Source organism: Chelonia mydas, chromosome 3, assembly GCF_015237465.2.
Source record: "Chelonia mydas isolate rCheMyd1 chromosome 3, rCheMyd1.pri.v2, whole genome shotgun sequence".
NCBI lineage: Eukaryota > Metazoa > Chordata > Testudines > Cheloniidae > Chelonia > Chelonia mydas.
In genome coordinates, this window is record NC_057851.1 from 141,094,128 (window position 1) to 141,120,310 (window position 26,183).

At 44.4% G+C, this 26,183-nt stretch overlaps 1 protein-coding gene across 1 annotated transcript; it reads right to left on the reverse strand.

Annotated features, from left to right (window-relative positions):
- Window positions 1–859: 859 nt before the first annotated feature.
- On the reverse strand, window positions 860–26,183 carry LOC102944375 (sulfotransferase 6B1). Its single transcript, XM_007057940.4, has 7 exons — window positions 25,914–26,183; window positions 19,513–19,628; window positions 10,845–10,934; window positions 9,981–10,107; window positions 7,227–7,321; window positions 6,181–6,337; window positions 860–5,685 (listed from the first exon to the last, which is right to left on the reverse strand). The coding sequence occupies exons 1-7, from the start codon at window positions 26,107–26,109 to the stop codon at window positions 5,555–5,557; spliced, it is 912 nt and encodes a 303-aa protein (XP_007058002.2). The 5' UTR covers window positions 26,110–26,183; the 3' UTR covers window positions 860–5,554.

Consider the following 26,183-nt stretch of genomic DNA (forward strand, 5'->3'; position numbering starts at 1 on the left):
CTGGTGACCCCTTTCACACAGCAAGCCTCTGCGTGTGACCCCCGCCCTTGTACATTAAAAACACTTTTTATATATTTAACACCATTATAAATGCTGGAGGCAAAGCGGGGTTTGGGGTGGAGGCTGACAGCTCACGACCCCCCATGTAATAACCTCGTGACCCGGAGGGGTCCTGACCCCCAGTTTGAGAACCCCTGCTTTAGCTTTTATATATATATGTGTGTCAGCAAGAGCCACTGCTTTTTTAACCAAATCCAGGGGTTTTCCACAAAGAGCTTGTCTGATTTCTTCAGAAAATATGCTCAGGAATTGTTCTTGTACCAAAAGATCGAACAACTGATCACAATTCTCTGCCCCCTTCCCGTTCACCCATTTTTTCATCAAATCACATTTATACAAGTATTTTCTGTAACTCTTTTTGTCATGCATTTTGAAACATCTACATTTCATTCTATACACTTCAGGGGTAATGTGAAACCTTTGCAATACACCCTTTTAAAATTCAGCATATTTCAAAGCCTGTTCGCTTGGCATTTCATTAAATACATTGAATGCTTTACCAGACAGTGTGGGGACATCAACTACTTCCAGTGGCAGCAGGTTCTACAATCTAAGTATGCACGGTGTGAAAAACTATTTCCTTTGATCAGTTTTGAATTTTTTACCTTTTAATTTCATTGAATTTCCCACTGTCTTTTTTTAATGAGGCAAGGAAATAGAAGTGTGATGCTAGCAAACCAGGTGTCAGCTCATGCCAAGGTCGCCATGCCTCACTTGGATACTGACCAGAACATAGCCGGAATCGCTCTGGTTTGCCTGTGTGTTAGTATTGTTAAAATACATATTAGAGATACAAAAATGTGCTTAGTGTTTAGACTTTATTGAATAGTGATAAATCGCCGCATTCATTAATCTCATTTATAGCATCCGTGATCCATAGTGTAAGGTAATAGTTAAGCATTTGTGTTTATAATACAATAATTCTACAATGGGATAGGGTCCCAGAACTCTGGCTCTACCCCAAGCACGATCGTCTACACAGCAATTTTAATCCTGCATCCCAAGTCCCAGTCAGCTGACCAAAGCCTGCTGTGATCATGGCATGGGTCTTTTATTCTAATGTAGATGTACCCACAGTGCTTGCTTATTCTACACGCTTCTGTTACTTATTGGAATTTAAGATTGTAACTTGTGTGTGTATATATCAGTTTACCTGCTTTAACCTTGTAAATAACTCTTGTTTCCTTTTACTATATAATAAATCTTCAGATAGTTTATTATAGCATTGACTACAAGCTTTGTCTTTGGTGTAAGATCTAAGGTGCAATTGATCTGGGGTAAGTGACTGGTCCTTTGGGACTGGGAGTAACCAGAATATTGCTGTGAGCTTTGGCGTAAGGAACCATCTATCACAAATGTAAGCTGACCTGGATTGCAGCATAGATCAGCATACTGTCTGTGACTTCATGTTAAGGCTGTTATAGTGCCTGAGGAGTATACTTGATAATTGGTTGGTGAAATCTAAGTATAAAACTCACCACCAATTTGGGCTTTGTGCCCTGGTTCTTAACAATCTGCCCAGAGGGTGGTATTCACACTCTTGAGCCATGGCAGGATAGCTTGAAAAGAAGGTCCAGGTCTCCCATCTTTAGGCCATCTATTATTTTATATACTCCTTGCTGAGGTAAACAATCCCAACCTTTCCAATCTCTTCAGATAAGATTTTCCATGTCCTTAATCATCATTTTCTCCCTTCTCTGAATCCCTTAATTATGAGATGTTTTTTTGAGACGGGGTACCGGTATTGCACACAGTATTCCAGATGAGGCTGCATAACTGATTTATATAAGGGCATTATAACATTTTCCATATTATTCTCCATTCCACTGTATACACATCCTCATATTTGCTTTTTTTTTTTTTTAAATAAAAACACCTGCCCCTTCAGCAGTGGTCTTCACTGAGCTGTCTAGAATGACACCCAGGTCCCTGTCCTGCATTAATACAATTAATTAAGAACTTTGTAATGTGTGTGACTAGTTTAAATTTTTCCCTCCAATGTGCATTACTTTGTATTTATCAATATTAAACTTCATTTTCCCCTTCACCTAACATGTTTAAATGTCTCTAAAATTCCTCACAGTCCTCTCTGGTCTTCATTAACATCAGTAACTTCGTTCAGTCTGCAAATTTTGCTACCTCATTACTCACTCACCTTTCCTGATCATTAATAATTATATTAAGCACCACTAGATCTAGTACAGAACCCTTGATGCATTCTCCTGTTAACTTTTTGCCAGGATGATTTACCATCAAATCAATGGACTCTACAAGAACTTCATACAAGGCTGCAGAGAATATAGGATACACAGATGAACAAATTAACTACTGAAGATGAGAAATGTGTCCAAAGCAAGACCCCAGGATGCTCAAGAACCTTGGACTTTCAGAAAATTTGGATCTGGAGCAGGAATCAACCTGAATCACTGGCAGATTATGAAAAAATTAAACTGAAATAGCCAAAGGCACTCTAGTATATCATTCATGTGTTCTACATATTCAGCTAAATACCTCTTACACCCATATAGATGTGTGGAAATAATGTTGCCCCAAAGGAAAGACAAAACTGACATGGGGATCAAATGATGGCTTCACCCAGAAATAGCTAGACTGGGGTAGTCAATAGGGGGGCCGCAGGCCAAATCTGGACCACCAGATACTTTTGAACAGACCCCAAAGTCTTATTTACTTGTTGTTATTATTTTTATTATTTTCTCTAGAGTCTGGATCTTGACTCTACCTTGACCAAAAATAATTGACTTCCCCTGAGCTAGACTATGTTGCCATTAAATTGGAGCTGGAGAAGATCACACCCTAGCTTCCAACAGCATAAGAGTATTGATGTGGGAAGCGACCGCCATTTTGTTATTCGGATGATCCAAATAAAACTAGAGAAGGCAGCACCAGGCAAGGCAGAGCATATGTGTGATACTAGAAAGCTAGCAGATCCAGCAGTGAAGGTGCAGTTCAAACTGCAGATGAACAACAGATTTGAAGAGTTACATACACTGACCAATGACAGAAGAACCATGGCAGTTTTCAAAGACGTGCATGTGGATGCAGCCAGGGTTATAGTGGGAATGAGAAGGTTTAAGAAAGCAAAATGGCTCCAAACAAATACATGGACTTGTTGGAGAGAGGAAAGAATTGAAGAAGAGAATTCAACAGGAACAAGACAGTAGCAAAAGAGTTATTCTACAACAAAAATAGGTGGTCAAAGACAAAAATGTTAAAATATCAGTTGGAAAAGAAAAGAGAGAATGGCTGGAAAACAAAGCAAGAAAAGCTAAGAAGGTGTACAAGAGAGGGGATTCTACAAAACTTTTTCTAGTATCTAAATGACTGACATCACAATTCTCAAACCACTGTGGGACTGTGAAGACATGAGATGGTAGGATTTTAAACCACAGAGGAATGACAAGGAGCCTGGTGGATGGGAACATTTCTAATTTGTGCTCAGCCAGCCAGAACCACGAACGTACACTGACAGATGTGAAGAAATAGTGGATTTACCTATATCACTAGAAGTAATCATCTTTGAAGAAATAACTGAGGCCATAATCCAACTGAAGAGTGGTAAAGCACCAGGCTATAATAAAATAGATGCTGAAATGTTAAAAGCTGAAAAGAAAGTGATTTGAATTACATATGAAGGTTGTACAGAATGGTTTGGCAAAAGGAGATCTGTCCTAAAGATTGGCGATGAGACATTATCTGTATAATCCCTGAAAAGTGGAACCAGTTTATTTGTGATAACTGGAGAAGAGTGACACTCCTATCTATACCTAAAAAAGTGTTTTGCATTATCATTTTGAATAGGATGAAATGGTTGTTGAGAAAGTATTCAGGGAAGAACAGGCTAGATTTCAATAAGAAGTTATGTTCAGATCAGATTTTTCACCTTGAGAAGACTCATTGAGAAAGGTTTAGAAGACCAGCAGAAGACAGTTTTAAATTGCATTGATTTTATGAAAGGATTTGATAGTGTCCACAGAGAAGCCCTTTGGAAGATCCTGAGACATTCCAGAATAGATTACTGTCTGTCCTGGTGCCATCTGCAGATTTGCCCTACAAAGTTTTTATCAAATTAGCAAAGAAATGAAATGGTTTAAGATTATTATTGGTGTAATGCAAGGCTGCGTACTATCCCCACTTTTCTTCTGCACTTCCTTTTCGTGATGAGAAGAGTGATGGTTGTTGCTGAGGATACTGATGTTCTTTGGGCAAGAGATAAGCTGGAGAATTTACCTAGATTTAACAGATGACAGTCAGACCGGATACCAACATGGATGGAATGAAAAGATTTGTTATGAGCATAAAAGCAGACGCGGCCTCAAGTGGGACTTGGTATCTGTATGCAGAAGTCCAAGATTATGTAGATAGGAGAGAATACAGTCAACAATGGCAGATGAACAATTGATGGAGAAAAATACAAAAGAGTTGATGACTGTTTATCTTGTAAGTCCAATATCTTATAATGGGTAGCTTACTAAAGAAGTGAAGGAAAGATTTTGGCAAAGCAAGTGGATAATTTTCTCATTTGTCAAACCTGGAAAAGTAAGAAGATAGATCTACACACTGAAATGAGATTGTACAATGCTATGATCCTTCCGACACTACTGTACGTGCCAGAAATGTGGCAGATGTTGGAAGTACACAAACAGAAAGAGGAATGCATTTCACCAGCTTTGTTTGAGAAGAATTTTGGAAACTCATTGGTTACACGATCTCTCCAATGTCAGTGTTGCATGGCACGAGTCAACAGACTGTGGACTCAGTTAGACAGAGATGACTACGGTGGTTTGGCCATGTCATCAGGCTACCTCAAGGCAGAAGCACAAGGTATATCTTAGCTGTGTCTACACTGGAACTTCGTTGGCAAAACTTTTTTTTAACACCCCTGAACGATAAAAACCGCCACCCCGAACGACAAAAGTTTTACCAACGAAAAGTGCCGGTGTGAACCTACCGACAAAGCTGCTGCTGCTCGTTGTGGGTGGAATTTTTTTGTCGGCAGGAGAGCTCTCTCCTGACGACAAACAGCAGCTACACTGCGCGGCTTTTAGCGGCACGGCTGTAGCGGCACAGCCATGTTGCTAAAAGCTGCTTACTGTAGTCGTAGCATTCTATGGGATTCCACCTGGAGGGAAGAGAAGGCACGAAGGATAAAAAATGGCCTATTGCAAGACAATTGCAAAAGTTGTTGCCATCATGGAGACAATTTACAATTGAGTCAAACATCTTGTTCTGGACAGGCAGCAGTAGGAAAAGTGGGTTGCCTCATGTGCCACTATGCCACTAAGTCTAAATAAGTCACAGATGGGCAGTATTTGGACCACTAGCCTTATTTACTGTGTCTTGGGTTTGGTTGTTTTTTGTGTGAAAATTCTTGCGTGAAAGGCTAATTATTTTAATCTCTACATTCTCAAACAAAAGGTAGTAAAATAGATGATGATTCTGAGTAAATGCTAATGTCATTCTGATATTCAAGGATTTAATATTTGCAGTATTTATCATATTTTAGCCTGGCTCCCAGTTTCGTTCCTGCTAAACATTCTTCAAATTTGGCATCCATTTCTTGGCTTTGAGCTTCAGTGAACAGATTCTTCCAATCTCCAACAGTACCTGCAAAAGAACAATGAAATAAACTCATAAATATTCCTGGAAGTATAAGATCACCTGTCAGGTAGAGGTAGATAACAATGAAATGCTGACACAAACAGTTGGAAGGACTGAACTTATTGCCACCTTTCAAATCAATATGAGGCTTCAATGTGGATGGTGTTCTTAAAATTTTAGGTTAAAGAAAACCCTTTGCACTAAATTTTACAGGTATATATGCAAGCACCTTTTACAACCAAGGTATTTTCCACAGAGCTCATATTTTGAAAAACAGCATTCAGTGCTTGAGTGATCATCTAGCTAGGGATGTCCATTTTCAGGAGAAGAAAAGTCATTATCAGCTATGAATTAAATGCATTAATTCTGCATTTGGGAGCTCCTGAAATGGTCACAACAGTCATGCATCTTATCAAGCCTTTTAAATGTTAATTAGCCCCCATGACCAATTTGGATACCTGTTCTAAACTCTAGGACTATCATCGCTCTGTATAAATGTACCTTTTCTGAAAAGGATGGGACCAAATTTTCCATATGTTTCTTGGGATTTATTGCTCATTGATTCAAAGGTGGCATTCTCTGCAATAGACTGAATCTTCTCCTCAGGCAGAGAGAACCCCAAAAATTCAGCTATTTGTTTCACTCCTTGAGGTAAGTTCTGAAAAACAAAAATGTGATAGAGTTATGTATAAGTTAAAGCAAACATGCCAGACATTTTCCTGCTATCTTGTCAAATGAATGTAGTTGATAATATTCTCATCCATACAAAGGGCAGAACATTAGAGAAATATATTAAGTTCAGCAGCAGGAGGTTGCAGGAATGGTGGTTACTTTTGATAAGATTTTGGAATGTGCCTCCCTTCCCAAATGGCAATGTGTTAAGTGAATGCTCTCAATCTTCTGCATGGATCTCTTTATTTTAGTATTAATTACTACTGATAACATTTATCTAGCCACATCAATTAGTATTGTTCTATATGAGCATTGGCATTACCTAACCCAGAGAATTTACAGTTTAAGATCCTCAAACTGCTAACATGGACATGCTTAACTTTAAGCATGTGAACAGTCTCACTGAAGTCAATGGGACCACTCTCATGCACGTGCTTAATGTTGCAGGATCAAGGCTTTCGTGCTTGAGGAGGGAGCTGGGCTGCAGATAGAAGGGCTAGTAGCCAGTGGGAAAACAGGCTGCAACATCGTATACCTGTTCTCTGCACAATAAGGTTTTGCCTGGGACAAAATGAAAACTGGATGGGACAAGATCATAGAATCATAGAATATCAGGGTTGGAAGGGACCTCAGGAGGTCATCTAGTCCAACCCCCTGCTCAAAGCAGGACCAATCCCCATTTTTCACCCCAGATCCCTAAACGGCCCCCTCAAGGATTGAACTCACAACCCTGGGTTTAGCAGGCCAATGCTCAAACCACTGAGCTATCCCTCCCCCCAATGCTTGAGAATATACTGAAGGGAGCAATTCTGTATCAGAACTGAGTACAAGACCTACTAAGTCTTTTCCATTTTTAAATTTCAACACATATTTACCTCTTTCATTTCTTCATAGGTGATGATCATGATATTCTCTTTATCCATGTGTTTGTTCCAGGCAAGAATATGGTCAAAATATGAGCTCCAGCAGACTAAAATGAAGTTAAGGCAGACAGGTCAAAAACAGAAGATAGTTTAAAGTATATTTAAATTGCCCCAAGATGAAATGTACAGGCTAACTTCAACATAGAGTCCTGGAGAGCTTAGATCGTCTAATCCTTCAGTACTCTGTTCTTAGTTCTTTTTTTTTTTTCCTTTTTCTTTTTCTTTAGGGGGAGGAAGGGACAGATGTTATTTTGGAAGTCATTCACTCCAGACTTGACTTTTCACTTTCTTCTTCCAACTATTTTTTCATAATCAAGCTATACCGTTTCTACATGACAAGTTTTAAAAAAAATCTGTTTACAACAAATTAATTCTTGAATACATTTTGTAGTAATCAGTAACACAGCCATGTGTGTATATTCAATCTATCACATAACCAGGCTAACATTGCACTTATGAAATGGCGAAGTTAAAAAAAAACAACCCCAACAACACAGATTTAAGGTCCTGCAAACACTCACCATACGAATAATTTTCTTTACTTTAGTGGGATTATTAATGTGAGTAAATTTTACTCACATGCATAAGTGCTTGCAGGGATAGGCCCTTACAAAATATAAACAATTAGTTTCTACCAGTATACTTTATTTTCCAATAATGGTTTACTAGAATATGGGACAGACTCTTTGCTATATTAAATTTCCTCCATTTGCTTCAGGGGCTGTAAGGCCGTTTATGGTTATGGTTCCCTGATTCTCTGCCCAGCTCAGACCTGGCTCCACCGTAACTTCAAGCAGCCTAGAGGCTACTCTAACCTATGGTAAGTGGCAAAGTCCCCAAGGAACTATTCACCAATTAAGATTAGTCTCTTGACACCACCCCTGTGCCAGTTATAGCGGCAGAATAGTACAAGAATCAAGAATGCCAGCTTTGCGTCCATGGAAAGCTGTCCTACATCAGGGGATTTCTCAGCTGGCCAGATCCAGCTGATTTCTGGTCTCTTTCCTGACAGAAATGCACAAAAAAAGGGGTGAAATAAAGAGACTTTGCTTATATTGTACATAGACATTGTATTATACTGTCGGCAACTTCTCAAAATCCCTGAAATGCACCTCAGTGTCAGAGTAGCTAGTATGACAGAGGGTTTGGCTTGATATTTTGTTAAAGTGCTGTTCTCTGCAAAATGAGTATGTAAAACAAGGCACCTTCTTACTAAACAGGTCTGTTTCCCTGAGTATATACAGTGCCCTCTCTGCTTACTTTAGGAAATCAAATGCATCTTAAAAGGAGTGAAAAGCATTAAACTCTGCCAAATCAGCACAGTTAGGAGAGTACAAGCTGGAATCTATTCCATTTTGTGCAACAGCATCATCAAAATAGCTTGCTAAATTGGCATGACAGGCCAGTGGGGTTGTAGAGATGTTACTAAGAGTGTAGTTTGGCCTGCAGAGTCCTTATCACTGGCAGTGGTGTTGAAGAAAGAAAGAGCCCAACTTGATTCACAAATCCCAGATGGAATTTGAGGAGCTGGCAGTTACATAAAACATTGTTTATTTGTAAGCCTAGCACTTCTGATCTGGAAGTAATAAAGAGATGTGTACAAAATCCACTATGCCATTTTTACAGTCTCTTTTTCCCCTTTACAAGAGAACTTCACTTGAAATGCAGGGTTGCTCTCACTGTCGTTTTCCTTGAGTCTGTTTGAGCCCGATTGCTATGAAGCTCCTTGACATGACAGGAAATCTGCAACTCATGTCTGCTCCCATTGCTTTGACAGCGTGAACTCTCTTTGGAATACTGTTCTTTCCAGCATAGTAGTGCTATTTGTCAACAGATGATAGTGAGACTAATACTGAGTTCTTCAGTTTACAGAAAGGGGTTTATCTATTTCAGTTGTAGGTCAAACCTCTGCTCAATTATAAATAAAGGGCCAAATTTTCAAAAGTGCCTAAGAGATTTAGAAAGCCTGAATCCCATTTTCAAAAGTGATTTCGATATAATGGGCAGATAGGTGCCTGGTGGAATTTTCAAAAGTGCTTGAAGTCTATGGGAATTAGGTACCTAGGTGCTTTTTGAAATCTCGCTAGGCATCTATCTGCATCTTTAGGCACTTATATGCCTTTAAAAATATGGCCTTTAGGTGATTAAGTCTCACTGAAAGTCAATGAGGGTTAGGCTCCTAAGTCACTATGGCACTTTTAAAAATTTTACCCCAAACCTTTATTTTGAATTGCTCTAAAATGTGTACCCCTGCTCTGAGATGCAAATGAAAGCAAGAGAAAAAAGTAGCTGAGAACAAAGGGGGAGAAGCTCACTCATAAATCTAGTTGTTAAGATGTGAAATCGCAAGAAGGATAATGCCTTCCAGAAAGAAAAGGAAAGCTGGAGTTTACCCTTTGTGTGCTGGGGATGAAGTGGAATCCCTGTATACTGCACCATCCTGACCATTTGAATATCTCCACAGCAATGCTCCAAATGCTGAGCATTGCTCAGGGTTGAAGAAGAGTGAAGCACCTTTGACTCCTTAGCACCAGGTCCCCTGCCCTCCCCAACCCAGATCATTAGTTTGAATCCATTTGGGATTAATTTTAACATGATGATCACAGATTCCCTTTTTGGACTGCAGACCAAAGAAGAGTTGAGAACACTGTACTAGAGTGTTTATAAACGCCACTGAGAAACATAGCAAAGATCTAATAACTGTACCTTCTCCACTCATGAACTTCTGAAAGAACTCATCCCAGGAGCTGACATTTGGAAGCCCAGGATTTTTGTTGTAGAAGCGGTAATAGGATACAGCTACATCTTTTGGATTTCGAAATAACACCAGTACCTTTTAAAACAGCAAAGGCACATGAGTCTTTGGTATTTTAAGGTAACCTTTGATCTCAAGGGTCCTGCATTAAAAACGTATCAGCTCTTACAGGAACTGAAATTTGGAAAGTGAGGCCCCAATCAGGTGACCTTACACCTGCTTGGAGCCCTTATGACTTCATGGGGGTTCCATGGAGCAATAAGGGCTATCCTATACAGCTCACCTTGCAGGGCTGGGATCTAAGATTTGACCTTTGTGTGAATTACAAACAACAATCAGTAAAAACTGAATTCCACTTTTATAGTGAAAGATGTCAGATTGTGGGATCTGAAAAAGCCAAGTAGAGAACTAGAGTTGGTCAGGAATTTTTCAGTGAAATGTTTTTTCACCAGAAAATGCTGACTGGCTAAAAGTTTTCCCAGAAATTTATTCATTTCTGGTTAAAATGGGAGGGAGAGAGAGGCATACACACACACATCCCAGAATAGCCAAAGTCCCAACAGTTACGGCATTAACCTGAAACATCAGAGACCCAGGTTCAAGTCTTTGCTCTCCTCAATCTGTTTTTTCACAAAAAAAATTCCAACGTTCTTGGTTACATTCCAATGCCGAACAAAACCAAATGCTGTAACCTTGAATTTTTTTGTGAAACTGAATTCCTGTTTTCCAGGCAATCCTGTAGAGAACTTTTGCCAGAGGAAAACTGGGAGTTGCTTGGAAAGTGAATAATATCAAATATTAAAATGCTCACTTACCTTTGCGTTACTCCCGAAAACAGCCTTGGGAATATTATCATAACGGAGATGTGTGGTAAAAAGACGTGGCGAAGGTAAACTTTTTATTTTCTAAATCAAAACAAAAAGTATATGTGAAAAAAAAGGAATCACAACATATCTACCTCGAATATGTTGACAATTTATAATATGTGTATGTGACATTGCACCCCATAATGTTTTATGGAAATATGCTTATGAAAGTAAATATGACATAACTAGAATATGTTTTATGCTAGATAGGCCATGTAACATATCTCTGCAAAGATTATGATCTACTGAATAGATTCATCCTATTTGTATGCATGTATCATTTTTGTACTCAAAGTTATGAATATTGGCTGTGTACTTGTTTGATTGTAAGTAGCCTTAGTAAGGCATTTGGTCAGCTTCTTTAGAAAGGAATTTGCAAGTTAAGTGCCCAGTCAAGGAACACTTAACAGACAATGGTTCTTGGAAGTCTTCAATCCACATAAGAAGTCTACCTGAGGACGCTGAAAGTAGCATGTGAACAATGGCTGCCACCTGTAAGTTCTGAGTCATGCATGGACATGTAACTTGCCCATGTGACTCCAAAACTCCATTTTGTAGCTGGTTTCTACATCGGGGAGGGGGTGTCCACCCACAAGAGAAAGTCTATTTCAACCCCTCCATTTTGTCTTCAGCTGGCTCAAGAGATAGCCTCTCCACCCCCAAAGGATGCCTGAAAGAAACTGGAGCAAAGGAAGGTAACGATAGCAGGGGTGATTGATTGCTGGATCCAGACTAGAAAGAGACTAGTCTGTAAAAGAAGCTTACTGGAACAGCTCTGAGAGTGAGATTTCATCTGTAATCACTTTCTTACTGTATTAGGCACAGGCTTGCATGTTTTATTTTATTTTGTTTGGTCATTTACTTTGTTCTGTCTGTTATTACTTGGAAACACTTAAATCCTACTTTTTGTATTTAATAAAATCACTTTTTACTTATTAATTCCCCCAGAGTATGTATTAATACCTGTGGGGGCAAACAGCTGTGCATATCTCTCTATCAGTGTTATAGAGGGCAAACAATTTATGAGTTTACCCTGTATAAGCTTTATACGGGTAAAACAGATTTATTTGGTGTTTGGACTCCATTGGAAGCTGGGCATCTGAGTGTTCGAGACAGGAACACTTCTTAAGCTGTTTTCAGTTACGCCTGCAGCGTTTAGGGGACGTGGTTCAGACCTGGGTCTGGGTTTGCAGCAGGCTAGCATGTCTGGCTCAAACCAGGCAGGACACTCAAGTCCTAAGCTGCCATGGGAACCAGGCTCATGGGTAGTGTCAGCACATCAGTTGGCAGTCCCAAAGGGATTTCTGTGATCCAGTCTGTCACAGTGTAAATTTGATCTAAACATCTATTTTGTATGGAAATAATTTTTATTGGTAATTGTTAAATTGTAGTCTCTCTTCTTGGTTCTTCTCGTCCTTCATAATGTCATCTAGATGGCATTGTTATTAAAGCCTAGTTTCTGCAAAACTCTATCATTTTTAGCAGATTTCAAAATCGTCACAAAGCAGGTAGCATACGTAGGCCAGATAGTTAAAAAAAGAAAGCTGTTTGCATTGTTCTTGCTCTTAATTCATTATAATTATAAAGGTGAGCTTTTGTGCCATTTTATGTGGCAATATTTAGGCCCAAAGCAACAGAAAAAGAACATGCACCGGTGGCTGCCGCTGCAGAAAACACACACGTAAAGACAGAGGGACTCCACACCCTCCTGTGCACTGTAGACCAGAGTTCCAGGGTAGATCATGGAAGAGATAAGCATGAGCAGTGAATTTTCTCATGTACTAAACTGGAGAACAACAGGCTATATTGGCTACTCCCTTGTATCTTGTAGTAGCCACTGCTTTTCCTGCTGTGCACCAGTTCCTCCTGTTTAGGGATTTTCCCTTAGGCCTTGTCTACACTGGCAAGTTTCTGCACAGTAAAGCAGCTTTCTGGGCTGTAACTCCCTAGGTGCACGCACTGCCACGCCACTGGGTGCGCAGAAACTGTGCAGTTGCAGCACCCTGACAAGAGATGTAGAGCTTTCTGCACCGTGGCTACAGTGCTGCAGTGCCAGTGTAGACATCCTGGTCAATTACAGTGCTGCGATTGGCCTCCGGGAGGTGTCCCACAATGCCTGTCCTCACCTCTCTGGTCATCGGTTTGAACTTGACTGCCCTGCCCTCAGGTGACCAACCGTCATCCCCACCCCGTAAATTCCTTGGGAATTCTGAAAGTCCCCTTTGTAGGATTCATACAAGGTTCATGCACTTGGCAACATTTAGGGCACACCCGGAGTGTTGTGTAGGAGCAGTGCACACACAGCTCCTCTCAAGGGCATGAACCTTGGAATCTCACCCAGATGACATGAACCGTGGGAAGCCTCCCAGGACTGGGCTCAAGGCCCGAGAGCAAGGAATGCGGTAGATAGAAATTGGTAAATAAGAATGTTAAATAAAGCCAGTGTATTCCTTTTATCTGTTGGAGAATGTAATGCGCGAGGGGAAAGGAAGAATAAAGGAGAGGGTGGAAAGCGGACAGGACCAGTCTGTTGGCAGACCAGCCTGTTTGCTTGCTTAAAGCTTTGTGCTGTCTTGTATTTGAACCGCAACACCTCTTCCTGTTTGCTCGGTGACGCCTGCAGTGGTCTCAGCGCATCTCTCCAGGTGACCATCCCTGCTCCACGCACCAGGTGATCTCTTGCTTGGAGCAATGTCGAGCTGCTGGACCTCATCGGCATTTGGGGAGAGGAAGCTGTCTAGTCCCAGCTGCGCTCCAGCTATAGGAATTATGATACCTACGGACAGATTTCACGATGCATGACAGAAAGCGGCCATGACCAGGACACACTGCAATGCAGGGTCAAAGTGCCGGAGCTGTGGAACGCCTTCCACAAGGCACAGGGGGCAAACTGACACTCTGGTGCTGCACCCATGAGCTGCCGGTTCTACAAAGAGCTGGATGCGATATGCTGTGGCAACCCCACCTCCACTGTGAATACTTTGGTGGCTCGTGTGCCAATCGAGAGTGGACTGAGCCAGGAGGAGGAAATCTTGGACGAGGATGTGGAGGGGGAGGGAGACCCAGAGGCAGAGGACAACTCGGAGGTCAGAGATGCATGCAGCCCTGAGCTCTTCTCTACCCCAGAGGAGGTTAGCCAGTCACAGCTGTCGGATCTTGGCAAAGTGCAAACAGGAGAGGAGGCCCCTGGTAAGTGGATTTGATTTTGGGAATCGCTGAAGTGAGTTGTTGGGGGCAGAAGGGTTGCAGAAAGCAGGTTTGCATCTGTATGATGTGCATACCACCACATGCCTAGTCTGAGCGGCGGAACAGGGTGTTGATTGTCTCCCTCACTTCACGGGAATCTGCCTCAGAGATCTCATGGAGATACTGGGCAATCCGCTGCCACAGGTTCTTTGGCAGAGCGCTTGATTTCTTGCCCCATTAAGGGTAACTTTCCCGCGCCACTCTGCCATCACTAGGGTGGGGGGGACAGATCATTGCCGTACACAGGCGAGCCACATAAGGGCCAGGGCGGAAGCCGCAGTCTTGGAGAAGACCCTCCCTTGATTCCCGTCTAACCCTCAGCAGCGAGATATCTTCCATAATGAACATAGCCTGTGGAAAATGTGGGGACAGTAATGATTATAATGCCCCCCCCCATACAGTGCTGGTTCTCCCCAAGAGCCATATGCCCAGTGTACAGTACAGTTCTGGAACACTGATTTCCCCTGCCCCTACAGTTACTCACCATTTTGGGGGTCATGGCTCATGTGTGCTTGCCTGGGGTCAGCCAGTTAGTGACAGGTATGTGAACTGTGACTGTGTTTTAAATCAGTGGTCTGTGTGTTGCTTCTGTAAAATGTTGCATTTTGGCTTCACAGATATGACCTTGGGAGCCCAGCCTCCCTCTTTGTTATCACCGGCTAAAAGGCTGCGCAGAATTAGAAAGCAGCCCTGAAGAACTAAAGAGGACTTTCTGCATGAGGTCATGATGCATTCTGCAGCCGAAACACAAGAATTGAAGGAGTGGAGGGACTGAAAGGAGAACGTGGAGCTCCAGAACGAAGCTACGGAGTGGCTATTAAACGTTATGGAGCGCCAAGCGGACACACTATAGGCACTACTAGCACTGCAAACTGAGCAGTTCCTCGCTCACCCTCCCCTGCAGCCACTGTCACAAAACTCTTTCCCATGCACCCCCCCCAGACACCGCCAACACACTCTTATCAACCTCCTGGCTCTAGTCTGTACCCGCTGCATTCCACTCCTGCCCCGTCACAGTCCAGCCCTCCGGACTCCCAGTACTCACTGCACTCAACACTCGTCCCTCTGCAGTTAAGCCCTACTGAAGTACAGTACCCGCTGCACTGTACTCCAAAGGAGAAGATTGGGTATGATACCTGGACATACCCAAATCTTTAACCATCCTGGGACCCTCCCTTCCCCCAGCCTCCACAGTGCTGATGTGTTTTTTTGTTTGTCTCTCTCCTCCGGTTGTTTTTTAATAAGATAATTGTTTTGGTGTGAAAGCAATCTTTATTCCATTAATTGAAAGCAAACAGAGCCCCACAAAGGAACAGGCAGTTTTCTTACACCTTCATAGTGCATCGTCTGCACCAATCACAGTCACCTAGCATTACAAGAACTGCACTCCTGAGCATAGCAACAAATATTAGTGGCTTTCAGCTTCAAATTGCTCCCTCAAGACATCCCTGATCCTATGGACCCATGCTGCGCCCCTCTAATAGCCCTGGTCTCTGGCTGTTCAAATTCAGCCTCCAGGCACCGAGCCTTAGTGGTCCAGCCCTGTGTCAAGCTTTCACCTTTCCCTTCACAAATACTATAGCGCGTACAGCACGCAGCTATAAGCACAGGAATATTGTCATCGGCCAGGTACAGCCTCCCATAGAGGCAGCGCCAGCGGGCCTTTAAATGGCCAAAAGCATACTTAACAGTCATTCTGCACTTGCTCAGCCTGTTGTTGAACTGCTCCTTGCTGCTGTCCAGGTGTCCCACGTATGGCTTCATAGGCCACAGCATTAAGGGGTAGGCGGGGTCTCCCAGGATCACAGTGGGCATTTTGACTTCCTCTATGGTGATCTTCTGGTCTGGGAAGAAAGTCCCTGCTTGCAGCTTCCTGAATAGGCCAGCGTTCCGAAAAGTGTGTATGTCATGCACCTTTCCGGACCAGCCTGCGTTAACGTCCGTGAAACACCCACGGTGATCCACAAGCACCTGAAGAACCATAGAGAAATACCCCTTCCGATAAATGTACTCAGTGGCTAGTTGGTCTTGTGCCAGAATTGGAATATGTGTGCCATCTGTCGCCCCTCCGCAGTTAGGGAAGTCCATTTGTGCAAAGCCATCCACAATGTTATGCATGTTGCCCAGAGTCACAGTCTTTCGGAGCAGGATGTGGTTAATGGCCCTGCACACTTCTGTCAACATGAGTCCAACTGTTGACTTTCCCACTCCGAACTGGTTAGTGACCAATTGGTAGCAGTCTGGAGTAGCCGACTTACACAGTGCAATCGCCACACGCTTCTCCAACAGCAGGGCAGCGCTCATTCTCGTATCCTTGCACCACATGGCTAGTGTGAGCTCATCACACAGTCCCAAGAATGTGGCTTTCCTCAACCGAAAGTTCTGCAGCCACTGCTCATCATCCGAAACGTGCAGGATGATCCCATCACTCAGTGCTTGTTTCCCGAGCCCAAAAGCAGCATTCCACTGTGGTCAGCACCTTGTGAATGCCACAAGCAATCTCGTGTCATAGTTACTACGCGTGGCGAGATCAATGTCAGACTCCTCTTGCCTTTGTAGTTTAAGGAATAACTCCACTGCTGCTCATGACGTGTTGGTCAGAGCGAGCAGCATATTTGGTCAACAGTGCGAGATCCATTCCTGCAGACCGAAGAGGCAGGGCACGCAGTACACAAACCGTTGAAAGATGGCGCCAAATGCAGACAGAAGCACAGGGATTGCTGGGATGCGAAGCAATGCATCACAGGGCATTGGGACAGGACCCAGGATGCCCCGCGACCCCCTCCGCCTTCCCACAACTCTTAGTAGCAGAAGAGATGCTCTGTGAATAGCTGCCCAGAGTGCACCGCTCCGAATACCACTGCAAGTGCCACGAGTGTGAACACACTGTTACGCAAGCAGCTGACAGTGTGAACGCACAACAGCAGTTTCTCTTCAACGCTCTCTAAGCGGCGCTGAAACTGCCGGCACAGTAACTCTGCCAGCATAGACGTACCCTTAGTCCTGCAACACTGACTCAGATTTTACTCAGGTTTTGCTCCATTGCTATCAGCCCATATGATGTCTTAACTGAGGTTCTTAAATATTTTCAAACGGTAATTAATTAAGTCTCACAGCACCTCTGTGACAAAAATAAATAATATCTCTGTTTTACAAATGAGGAAACTGAAGAGGAGAGATTAAATGTCTTGCCTGAAGTCAGACACAGAGCTCTCATTAGCAATCTCCTAACTCTGACTCCCAATCTTGTGCATTACTTATAAAACCACATAAAGAAAAGTAACAGTCCATCAGGTGTTACTACTCATGGTTTGCAATTATAACATATATACACACACACAGCCATATACACTGTTAGAGTCACACATTCCCCTGATCTTGCAAAGACTTAGGGCTTGGCTACACTTGCAAGTTAGAGTGCATTAAATCGGCCCCAGGCATCCTAACTTCTGAGGTGTCCACAGGGCCATCCCTAGCCATTTTGGTGCCCTACGCAGGCCCCCCTCCCCCCCCCATGGGGGGGCTGTGTGGGGCCCCAGGCCTCTGCAGGGAGGGGCAGGGGGAAACCACCCACCAGCACTCACCGGCGGAGCAGAGCGGGCTGGGGTCGGATCACTCCACTTCCTGCCGCCCGGTGAGTACAGGGCAGTCAGGCCCGACCCCACACTTATGGGGTGGCGGGAAGTGGAGTGACCCGGCCCTAGCCCGCTCCGCTCTGCTCCCTGGGCTCTCAGTCTTGGGGCCCAGGGGGGGAACAGCCCCCCAGCACTTGCCAGCAGTGCGGCTGGGAGCCAGCGGAGCGGAGCAGGCTGTGGCTGGGTTGCTCTACTTATTGCCACTGGTAAGTACAGGCCCGACTCCTTGCAGTCCTCAGGGGAGTGGGGATGGGGCTGGGGTGGAGCAGGGGTAGGGGCTTTGGGGAAGGGGTGGAGTGGGGGCGGGGCTGGGGCAGAGCAGGAGTGGGAAGAGGCCAGGCGGAGCAGAGGAGGAGGCCATGGGGAAGAGGCGGAGCAGGGGCTGGAGCAGCACGCAGCTGCTTAGGACACCAGGAAATTTACTGCCCCAAATTTGCTGATGCCCTAAGCAGCTGCGTACTTTGCTTATGGGTAGGGACGGCCTGGGTGTCCACACTGGCAAGGCACTTAGAGCTCCTGGACTCTGCAGCTGGAGCGCTCCTGGCAATCCACCTCCACGAGAAGCATAAAGCTTGCTGAGAGACGTGTTGCATTACTGCACTGTGATTGGCCTCTGGAAACATCTCATAATCCCCTGAAGTCAAGTGGCCACTCTTCTCATTGTTTTGAACTCTGGAAGGTTGTTTTTTTATGAGAATATCCAGTTTTGAGAGCTCATTCTTAATCTTTCCCTGTTTGCTGTAGAGGATGTTGATCAGGTGGTTCCGCAGTTTCTTTGAGAGCGTGTGGCACAAGCTGTCAGCATAGTCTGTGTGGTATGGCTGCAGGCAAGTGGATATCCCCTTTCAGAGCTCCATTTCTGACAGCCAGCATGCTTATCTTCTCCGGGACACAAAGCAAACCATTACTGTGGAATGCCACTGCTGCCGAGGCCTGTGTGTATGAGAAAGAGCTGGGGGGTGGGGGGGGTCTGCTGCCATCTGAACTTACGGGACAGCATGCTGACACACACTGCCCCCCAAAACACACTGTCTCTCCCCCGACATACACACAACACAACTGTCACACTCCACTCCACCCCCCCTCCTCCATTTGAAAAGCACGCTGCAGCCACTTACACATTGGGACAGCTACCACAATGCACTGCTCTCGGTGGCGTTGCTAGAGCTACTAATGTGGTCACACCACTGCGCTTGCGGCTGATCGTGTAAACACACGGCAGCATTTTCCCTGCCGCAGTCTCCAAAGGCTGGTTTAACTCCCAGCACTCTACATCTGCAAGTGTAGCCAAGCCCTTAGGCATAGGCTTGACTTCACTTTGGAAAAGTCACACCTTAAACTAGGATGGATAGAAACCAGGAATAATCAGCTAATGACTTCATTAACCTTTTCTTCTCAAAAGATTTTTAAAATATTGCACTCAAAATTCACACTAAGTATTGGAAATTCTAACACAGCAATAGGAGGTCCAGATTAGAGTTAAAATTAACTTCTGTTCTTTTAGTACACAAAAGTCAATTTCATTTCAAATCACACTTGTTTGCCCGTGTTTTAATCTTTTATAACATGTTCCCACATACAAAAAGTAATTGAGAGAATTAACTTCAAATTACTTGATATGGAAGTGTATACCCTCTCTGTAAAGTGTTTTGTACTTATATGAGATACTGTAAAATACAGACATTTAAAAAATACTAGATGCTAAAAATAAGCTTCATGAATTAGTCCATGCTGACCTGAAATTTTTCTGGAACTCCAAATTCAAGAATTTGTAAATGCTTTGTTGGTGGTACCTCCTCCCTTAGAACTGCAGATGTCAAGTCATTTAAAATGTGTTCAACCCAATTAGTTCCTGAAACATAAAATAACTGTTAGAAGGAGCCAAGCAGGAATTTCAGAACTGTAGCCTGTTAAATATCTAGCATAACTTTCTAAAGAGTCAGTATACTAGTCCTCCATATAACTTGTAGGTGTTCCATTATATAACTTGTAGCAGTTGTAGGTACACAATTTTCAGACAGAAGTGTGATTTTTACATTGAGAGTGTCTCTTTAATGCAACATTGGGGGTGAGAATGAAATCCTGTGCTTTGGCAATTACAAGTTAAGTTATATATCCCCCGCACAACTGTACTTTATTTACATTGCCTATGTGCATATAATGGCAACCCTTGTAAGCACTTTAAGGCTGCTGCTTCTGCTATGTACAGCTTGTGAACACAGTGTAAGGATATGCCTACACTGCAATAAAAAACCCATGGCACCAATAGCCTGGGTCAACTGAATCTCACAGCCTGGGTCAACTGAGTCAGGCTCGTGGTACTAAAAATAGCAGTGTAGACATCTGGGTTCAGGGGAGTCTGGGCTTTGAAATCCCACAGTGGGGGAAGAAGGTGTCAGAGCCCGGGCTCCAGCCCAAGCACAAATGTCTACACTGCTATTTTTAGCTCCGTGTCCCTAGTCCTGTAAGCCTGAATCAATTGACCTGGGCTCTGAGACTTGGTGCAGTGGGTCTTTTATTGCAGTGCAGTGACTCAGATCTTGTTGCTACACAGAATCTCCTTCATGTAGGAGGGGGAGATCTTTGCTGCAAGACTGAAGAACAGAGAAGTGAAGATAAGGTTTCCCTGCAACATCCTCAAACTGCCACCTGCTCTTTCTCTATTGCCCCAGTCAGCTCAGTTACTACACATATGCTTCCTTTTGGTTTGGCAGGGAAGAGTAGAGCACGAGCTGTGCTCAGGAGTAACTATCTGTGGCAAAAAAAGAGTATTACTGGGAGAGGAATGCCTTTGTCCAACAATCACACGATCTCTGCAAGGGTACTATCATGAGTCTGGGAGAGCCGAGTTCAAGTCCCTTCTTCTCATCAGGAAGAGGAGGAATTCATCTGGGAATCTTCCACATCCCAGGTGAGTATCCTAAACACTAGGCTAACGGTTCATAGATTCCAAGGCCAGAAGGGATCATTGTGATCATCTAGTCTGATCTCCTGTATAACACAGGCCATAAACATCCCCCAAAGAATTCCTAGAACATATCTTTTAGAAAAACATAATCCGTCCCCTCTCCCCGCAAGTCATTTTGTGCAATTAGGCTGCCTCTGAGTACACCTAATGGATCAGGCCCTACAGATGAGATAGCTGGGACAGTGCCTATCTGCCTCTGGCTTGAGGATCATGAAGGGCTTAGGTGTGAGGTAGGCATCTGGGTGCCTCCCAGAGGCATCAGTGTATTTGCCCAGAGGAAGAAACATAGGTGTCTAGGAGACTTTTACAGCAAAAATTTAGGTGGTGAGTAAATTTAGTTTGTCTATAGCATAGGCAGCAGCTGAACTGGGGATTTGTAAATTGGAATGGTGCCTAAAACTAGGACTTTGGTACCTAAGTCTGGAGTTTGTGCATCTACATTCCTTTGTGGATCTGGGCCAAACAGACACCAACCTAAATATTACCAAGTGTTCTGAAAAAATCATCATCCTTGGGCTAAGAACAGCTTCGATAAGGGTATTGAATGGCATGTTGTCATAACCATACAGCTACGGGTAGCCTAGAATTCCTCCTTACCTGTAAGGGGTTAAGAAGCTCAGATAGCCTGGTTGGCACCTGACCAACAGGACCAATGGGGAAAGGAGATACTTTCAAATCTTGGGAGGGGAGAAGGTTTTGTTTGTGCTCTTTGTTTTGTGTGGTTGTTCTCTCTTGGGACTGAGAGGGGCCAGACAGAAATCCATCTTCTCCAACCCATCCCAATGCAAGCCTCCAATATTGCAACCGGTATAGGTAAACCAGGCAAGGTGGATTAGTTTATCTTTTGTTTTTCTTGTGAATTTTCCCTGTGCTAAGATGGAGATTTATTCCTGTTTTCTGTAACTTTAAGGTTTTGCCCAGAGGGGGATCCTCTGTGTTTTGAATCTGAATACCATGTAAAGTATTTTCCAAACTGATTTTACAGAGATGATTTTTACCTTTTTTTTTTTTTTTTTTTTTAATAAAATCCTTCTTTTAAGAACCTGACTGATTTTTTCCACTGTTCCAAGACCCAGGGGTTTGGGTCTTTGATCATTTTGTAACCAATTGGTTAGGATATTATTCTCAAGCCTCCCCAGGAAAGGGGGTGTAAGCGCTTGGGGGGATTGCTGGGGGAAGAGGAACTCCAAGTGGTCCTTTTCCCTGGTTCTTTGTTAAATCACTTGGTGGTGGCAGCGTTACTTAAATCCAAGGTACAAGGGAGAATTTGTGCCTGGGGAGTTTTTAACCTAAGCTAGTAGAAATAAGCTTAGGGGGTCTTTCATGCGGGTCCCCACTTCTGTACCCTAGAGTTCAGAGTGAGGAGGGAACCCTGACACATGTATCCCCCAAAAGTGGTGCTATTGCACCCTTAACCTACTGGTGTGTGAGGGGGGAGATTCTGCCAAACAGGACAGCAAGTTGGAACATGAGGGTTAAATCCCATCATGGGTTTTGGTATCCCAGCTGGGAGCATCTCCCACAGCCAGGGCAATCAGGAACCTAGTTAAGCTCAGACTCATAAAAAAGGAAAGGGCTGATTTATTTTCACAGGAAGCGGAGACAGGGTGTTGCTAATGAAAACCAGGAGAGTGAGCTCTGGAGGTATGAGAGATGCCTTTCCTGTTTCTTTACAGTTGACTGTTAAGCTACATTAAGAGAACGTAGCCATGGATTTTCCTGATTTGTGTTATTCTGGCTGAATAAGGACCCTATATACAGAGGTGCAAGTAAGCCAGTACGCCCCGGTACGGCATACCGGCAAGAGCCCGTGCGCTGTACCAGGGTGAACCGGCTTCCCCAGGCAGCAATTTAAAGGGGCTGGGGCTCCTAGCAGTGGCTGGAGCCCTGGGCCCTTTACATTTCCACCAGAGCCTGGCTGCTGGAGCCCTGGGGTAGCGGCGGTGGGGCTCCAGTGGCTATTTAAAAGGCCCACGCTCGGAAGGGGCCCTGGCTGCTCTTCTCTGCTCCCCGCTCTCTCCTATGGGGGCAGAAGCTTGGTGCTGCCTTCTCCCGGGGCTCTGTCCTGCTGCTGCAGGGCAGGCTTCGCTGGCAGCCCAGCTCCCCCCTCCCCCGCCTCTTCCCCCAGTGTGCTGCGTTCCCCCTCCCCCACTCACTCTCTCTCCCTGCTGCTGATCAGCTGTTTGCTGGCATGAGGAAGCAGAGAAGAGGTGGGGGCGGGGCCTTGGGGAAGGGGGTGGAAGGGGGCATACCCCCTCCAGCCCCCCGCCGTGAGCCGCTCAGGGCAGAGAGCTGGGAGCAACCCCAGCCCACACCCCCAGCCCTCTGCTCTGACTCCTGCACCCCCCTCACACCCTCATGACCCCAGCCCACACCCCCAGCCCTCTGCCCTGACTCCTGCACCCTCCCACACCCCATGCCCTGACTCCTGCACCCCCCCACATCCGCACCCTGAGCACCAAACGGGAGCTCCTGCACCCTCCCCCACCCCACATACCCACCTGCACCAAATGGGAGCTGTCCCAGGTAAGTGCTCCACACCCCAACCTCCTGAGCCCCCTCCCTCATTCTAGCTCCTGGACAGACCCTGCACCCCAACCTCCAGCCTTCTCCCGCACCCTAACTCCCTCCCAGACCCTGCATCCCCAGCCCTGTTCTCAGTGCACCCCCCCCCCCCCCCCAGCTTGGTGCAGAGAGAGACAAAGAGAATGGGCTAGAACCAGGGAGAAGGTAGGTTCCCGCTCTGTGTGGGCAGGGGTGTGTGGGGCGGATCCTGTTTACCCCCTCCCCAGCCCTGCTGCCCTTGCAGTTTACTCCCAGCCCTTCCCTTGCTCCAAGGACCAACCCTAGCTCCTGCCCCACTATGTTTTTGCCCCCAGCCCCTGCCTTGCTCCAGTCAGCAGGGACTAATTCTCCCCCCATGCCTCACTGTGCTCATCTTGCCCCGGCCCCTGCCTCGCTCCAGCTGGGGACCAATCCTTCCCCCCCCCCCCCGCACCATGCCCTGCTGTGCTCTTGCCCCTGGACTCTTCTTTCCCCAGGGGGGCTGTTAAGGTTCCTTCCCCACTCTGAACTCTAGGGTACAGATGTGGGGACCTGCATGAAAACCTCCTAAGCTTACTTTTACCAGCTTAGGTTAAAACTTCCCCAAGATACAAACTATTTTACCTTTTGCCCTTGGACTTTTGCTGCCACCACCAAACATCTAACCGGATTATTTATTAGGAAAGAGCCATTTGGAAACGTCTTCCCCCCGCCCCAAATCTTTCCCCCTTTTTTCTGGGGAAGGTTTGATAAAAATCCTCACCAATTTGCATAGGTGACCACAGACCCAAACCCTTGGATCTTAAGAACAATAAAAAAAAAATCAGTTTCTTAAAAGAAGAATTTTAATAGAAGAAAAAGTAAAAAAAGAATCACCTCTGTAAAATCAGGATGGTAAATACCTTACAGGGTAATTAGATTCAAAACATAGAGAATCCCTCTAGGCAAAACCTTAAGTTACAAAAAACACAAACAGGAATATCCATTCCATTCAGCACAGTTTATTTTCTCAGCCATTTAAAGAAATCATAATCTAATGCATATCTAGCTAGATTACTTACTAAATTCTAAGACTCCATTCCTGTTCTGTCCCCAGCAAAAGCATCACACAGACAGACCCAGACCCTTTGTTTTTCCCCCCCTCCAGCTTTGAAAGTATCTTGTCTCCTCATTGGTCATTGTGGTCAGATGCCAGCGAGGTTATCCTAGCTGTGAAAGGGTTTTTCCTCTGGCCAGGAGGGATTTTAAAGGTGTTTACCCTTCCCTTTATATTTATGACAGGGGCCCTCAAATATGTTTGGTGCCAGGCCCACAAAAAGTTAATCCAGCCCGGACACTTTAAATAGCCCCCTTTAAATCACCCCCAAACCCCAGGGCTCTCAGTTGCCTCTGCAGTTGGGAGCTCAGGGGGTGATTTAAAGGGCCCAGGGCTCTCAGCTGCTGCTCCCACAGCCCTAGCCCCAGGCCCTTTAAATCCTCATTTAAAGTGCCTGGGGATTTAAAGGCCCAGCCCCCTCATCAGGACTCCGGAGTACAGGTAAGTCCTTTAAGTTACTTTCACCCCTGCCTACATATAAACTGGAAATCTCTCAATTTATTTTACCTGGATCTCCTATGAACTGTCTCTCTGCAATTGCTCAGTCTACGGCTCTGCCAGAAAAAACTTGCAGCTCCAAGAATAGCTTATTTAGTAAATGGAGTTATAACTTAAGTGTTTTCTCATTCCTGCCTACATACTGCAAGGCCAATAGTATAATTAACTTTTTTTATAGATACTCTGGTTAAATTTCCTATATAATGTGACTGGAGATCACTTATTAGCCAATCAGATTCCTTTTCAGTTTCCTTAGAAAAATCTTCCTTTTCTCCTGCATCAAGTAAACTCCTTTCTTCCTTCAAAGCCTTCTTCAAAACATATTTCCTACAAAGTCTTTCCTTGTAGGATCCTATTCCCATCTTAAATTCATACCATCTCGTACAGTGGGATTTTCAAAAGTGCTTAGCATCCACCTATCTTTACACCCATTGCTTCAACGGGAGCAGAATTAGGCTAGCGCTTATTGCTTCTGAAAATCCCATCCTTCATGACCTGTGTCTGAACTGTCTTGTCTGTTCTAAACTAGTGGTGGGGTCCGTGCCTCTTTATACAGGTGTACAGCTCTAAGCCTGCCATTAGTTTGTTATTAACAAAGTTTCGGGGCAGTTCAGATTCTGTTCTGGCTCTGAATTCTGTGGACTGACCCCCCCATCTCTTCACCATATATATGAAGGTATAATGCTACACAGGCACAAAAAGGCAGAATTACAGCAACTATAAGAATCAAAAGCTTAAAATTTCCTGACACTTGTATATTTAAGCTCTCCATAATCTTGCATGATTCTTTGTATTTAAGTTACTACAGCCAGCAGCATGTCTATCACTGCTAGATGAAACACACATCTGAAATTATGGAAGAGGAAAACACATGGATCACTAGCACACTGTTTCCCTGTGACAAATGAGGATTTACTACTGCATGTCACATTTGAATTTCAGTGCTTTTCTGCATTCTTCGAAAATGATCACATATATTTGACATCTAAGCACTTTTCTTTCAATTTTGCACCAAAAAAATCCAGACTTACCACATTTAGGATAAGCAGCTAGGAACACATCATCTTTTCTAACTTCCATGGTGTCCAATGCTTGGAAGGTCTCAGCGCAACACAACACACTAGGATATAGCACCCCCTTGTACGTGATCAGCAGCTCCTCAGGTTTTTTCCCTTCAGCTGCATCAAGAACTGCATCTATTTCCCTAGCAAAGCTGCTCATAGCCATGGTTGGAGTTTGCTTTGCCTTTTGCCAGACTCTGCCCCTAAACCGTATCTCTAGTTTTCTTTGGGAGGAGAGGG

Excerpts from the sequence above, each read along its gene's own strand:
- LOC102944375 (XM_007057940.4), bottom strand. The coding sequence starts at position 26,109 with ATGGCTATGAGCAGCTTTGCTAGGGAAATAGATGCAGTTCTTGATGCA. Across the intron at positions 10,935-19,512 it reads GAGTTCCAGAAAAATTTCAG|AAAATAAAAAGTTTACCTTC; the intron begins GTCAGCATGGAC and ends GTTTTGATTTAG. Across the intron at positions 7,322-9,980 it reads GAAGTTCATGAGTGGAGAAG|TCTGCTGGAGCTCATATTTT; the intron begins GTACAGTTATTA and ends ACTTCATTTTAG.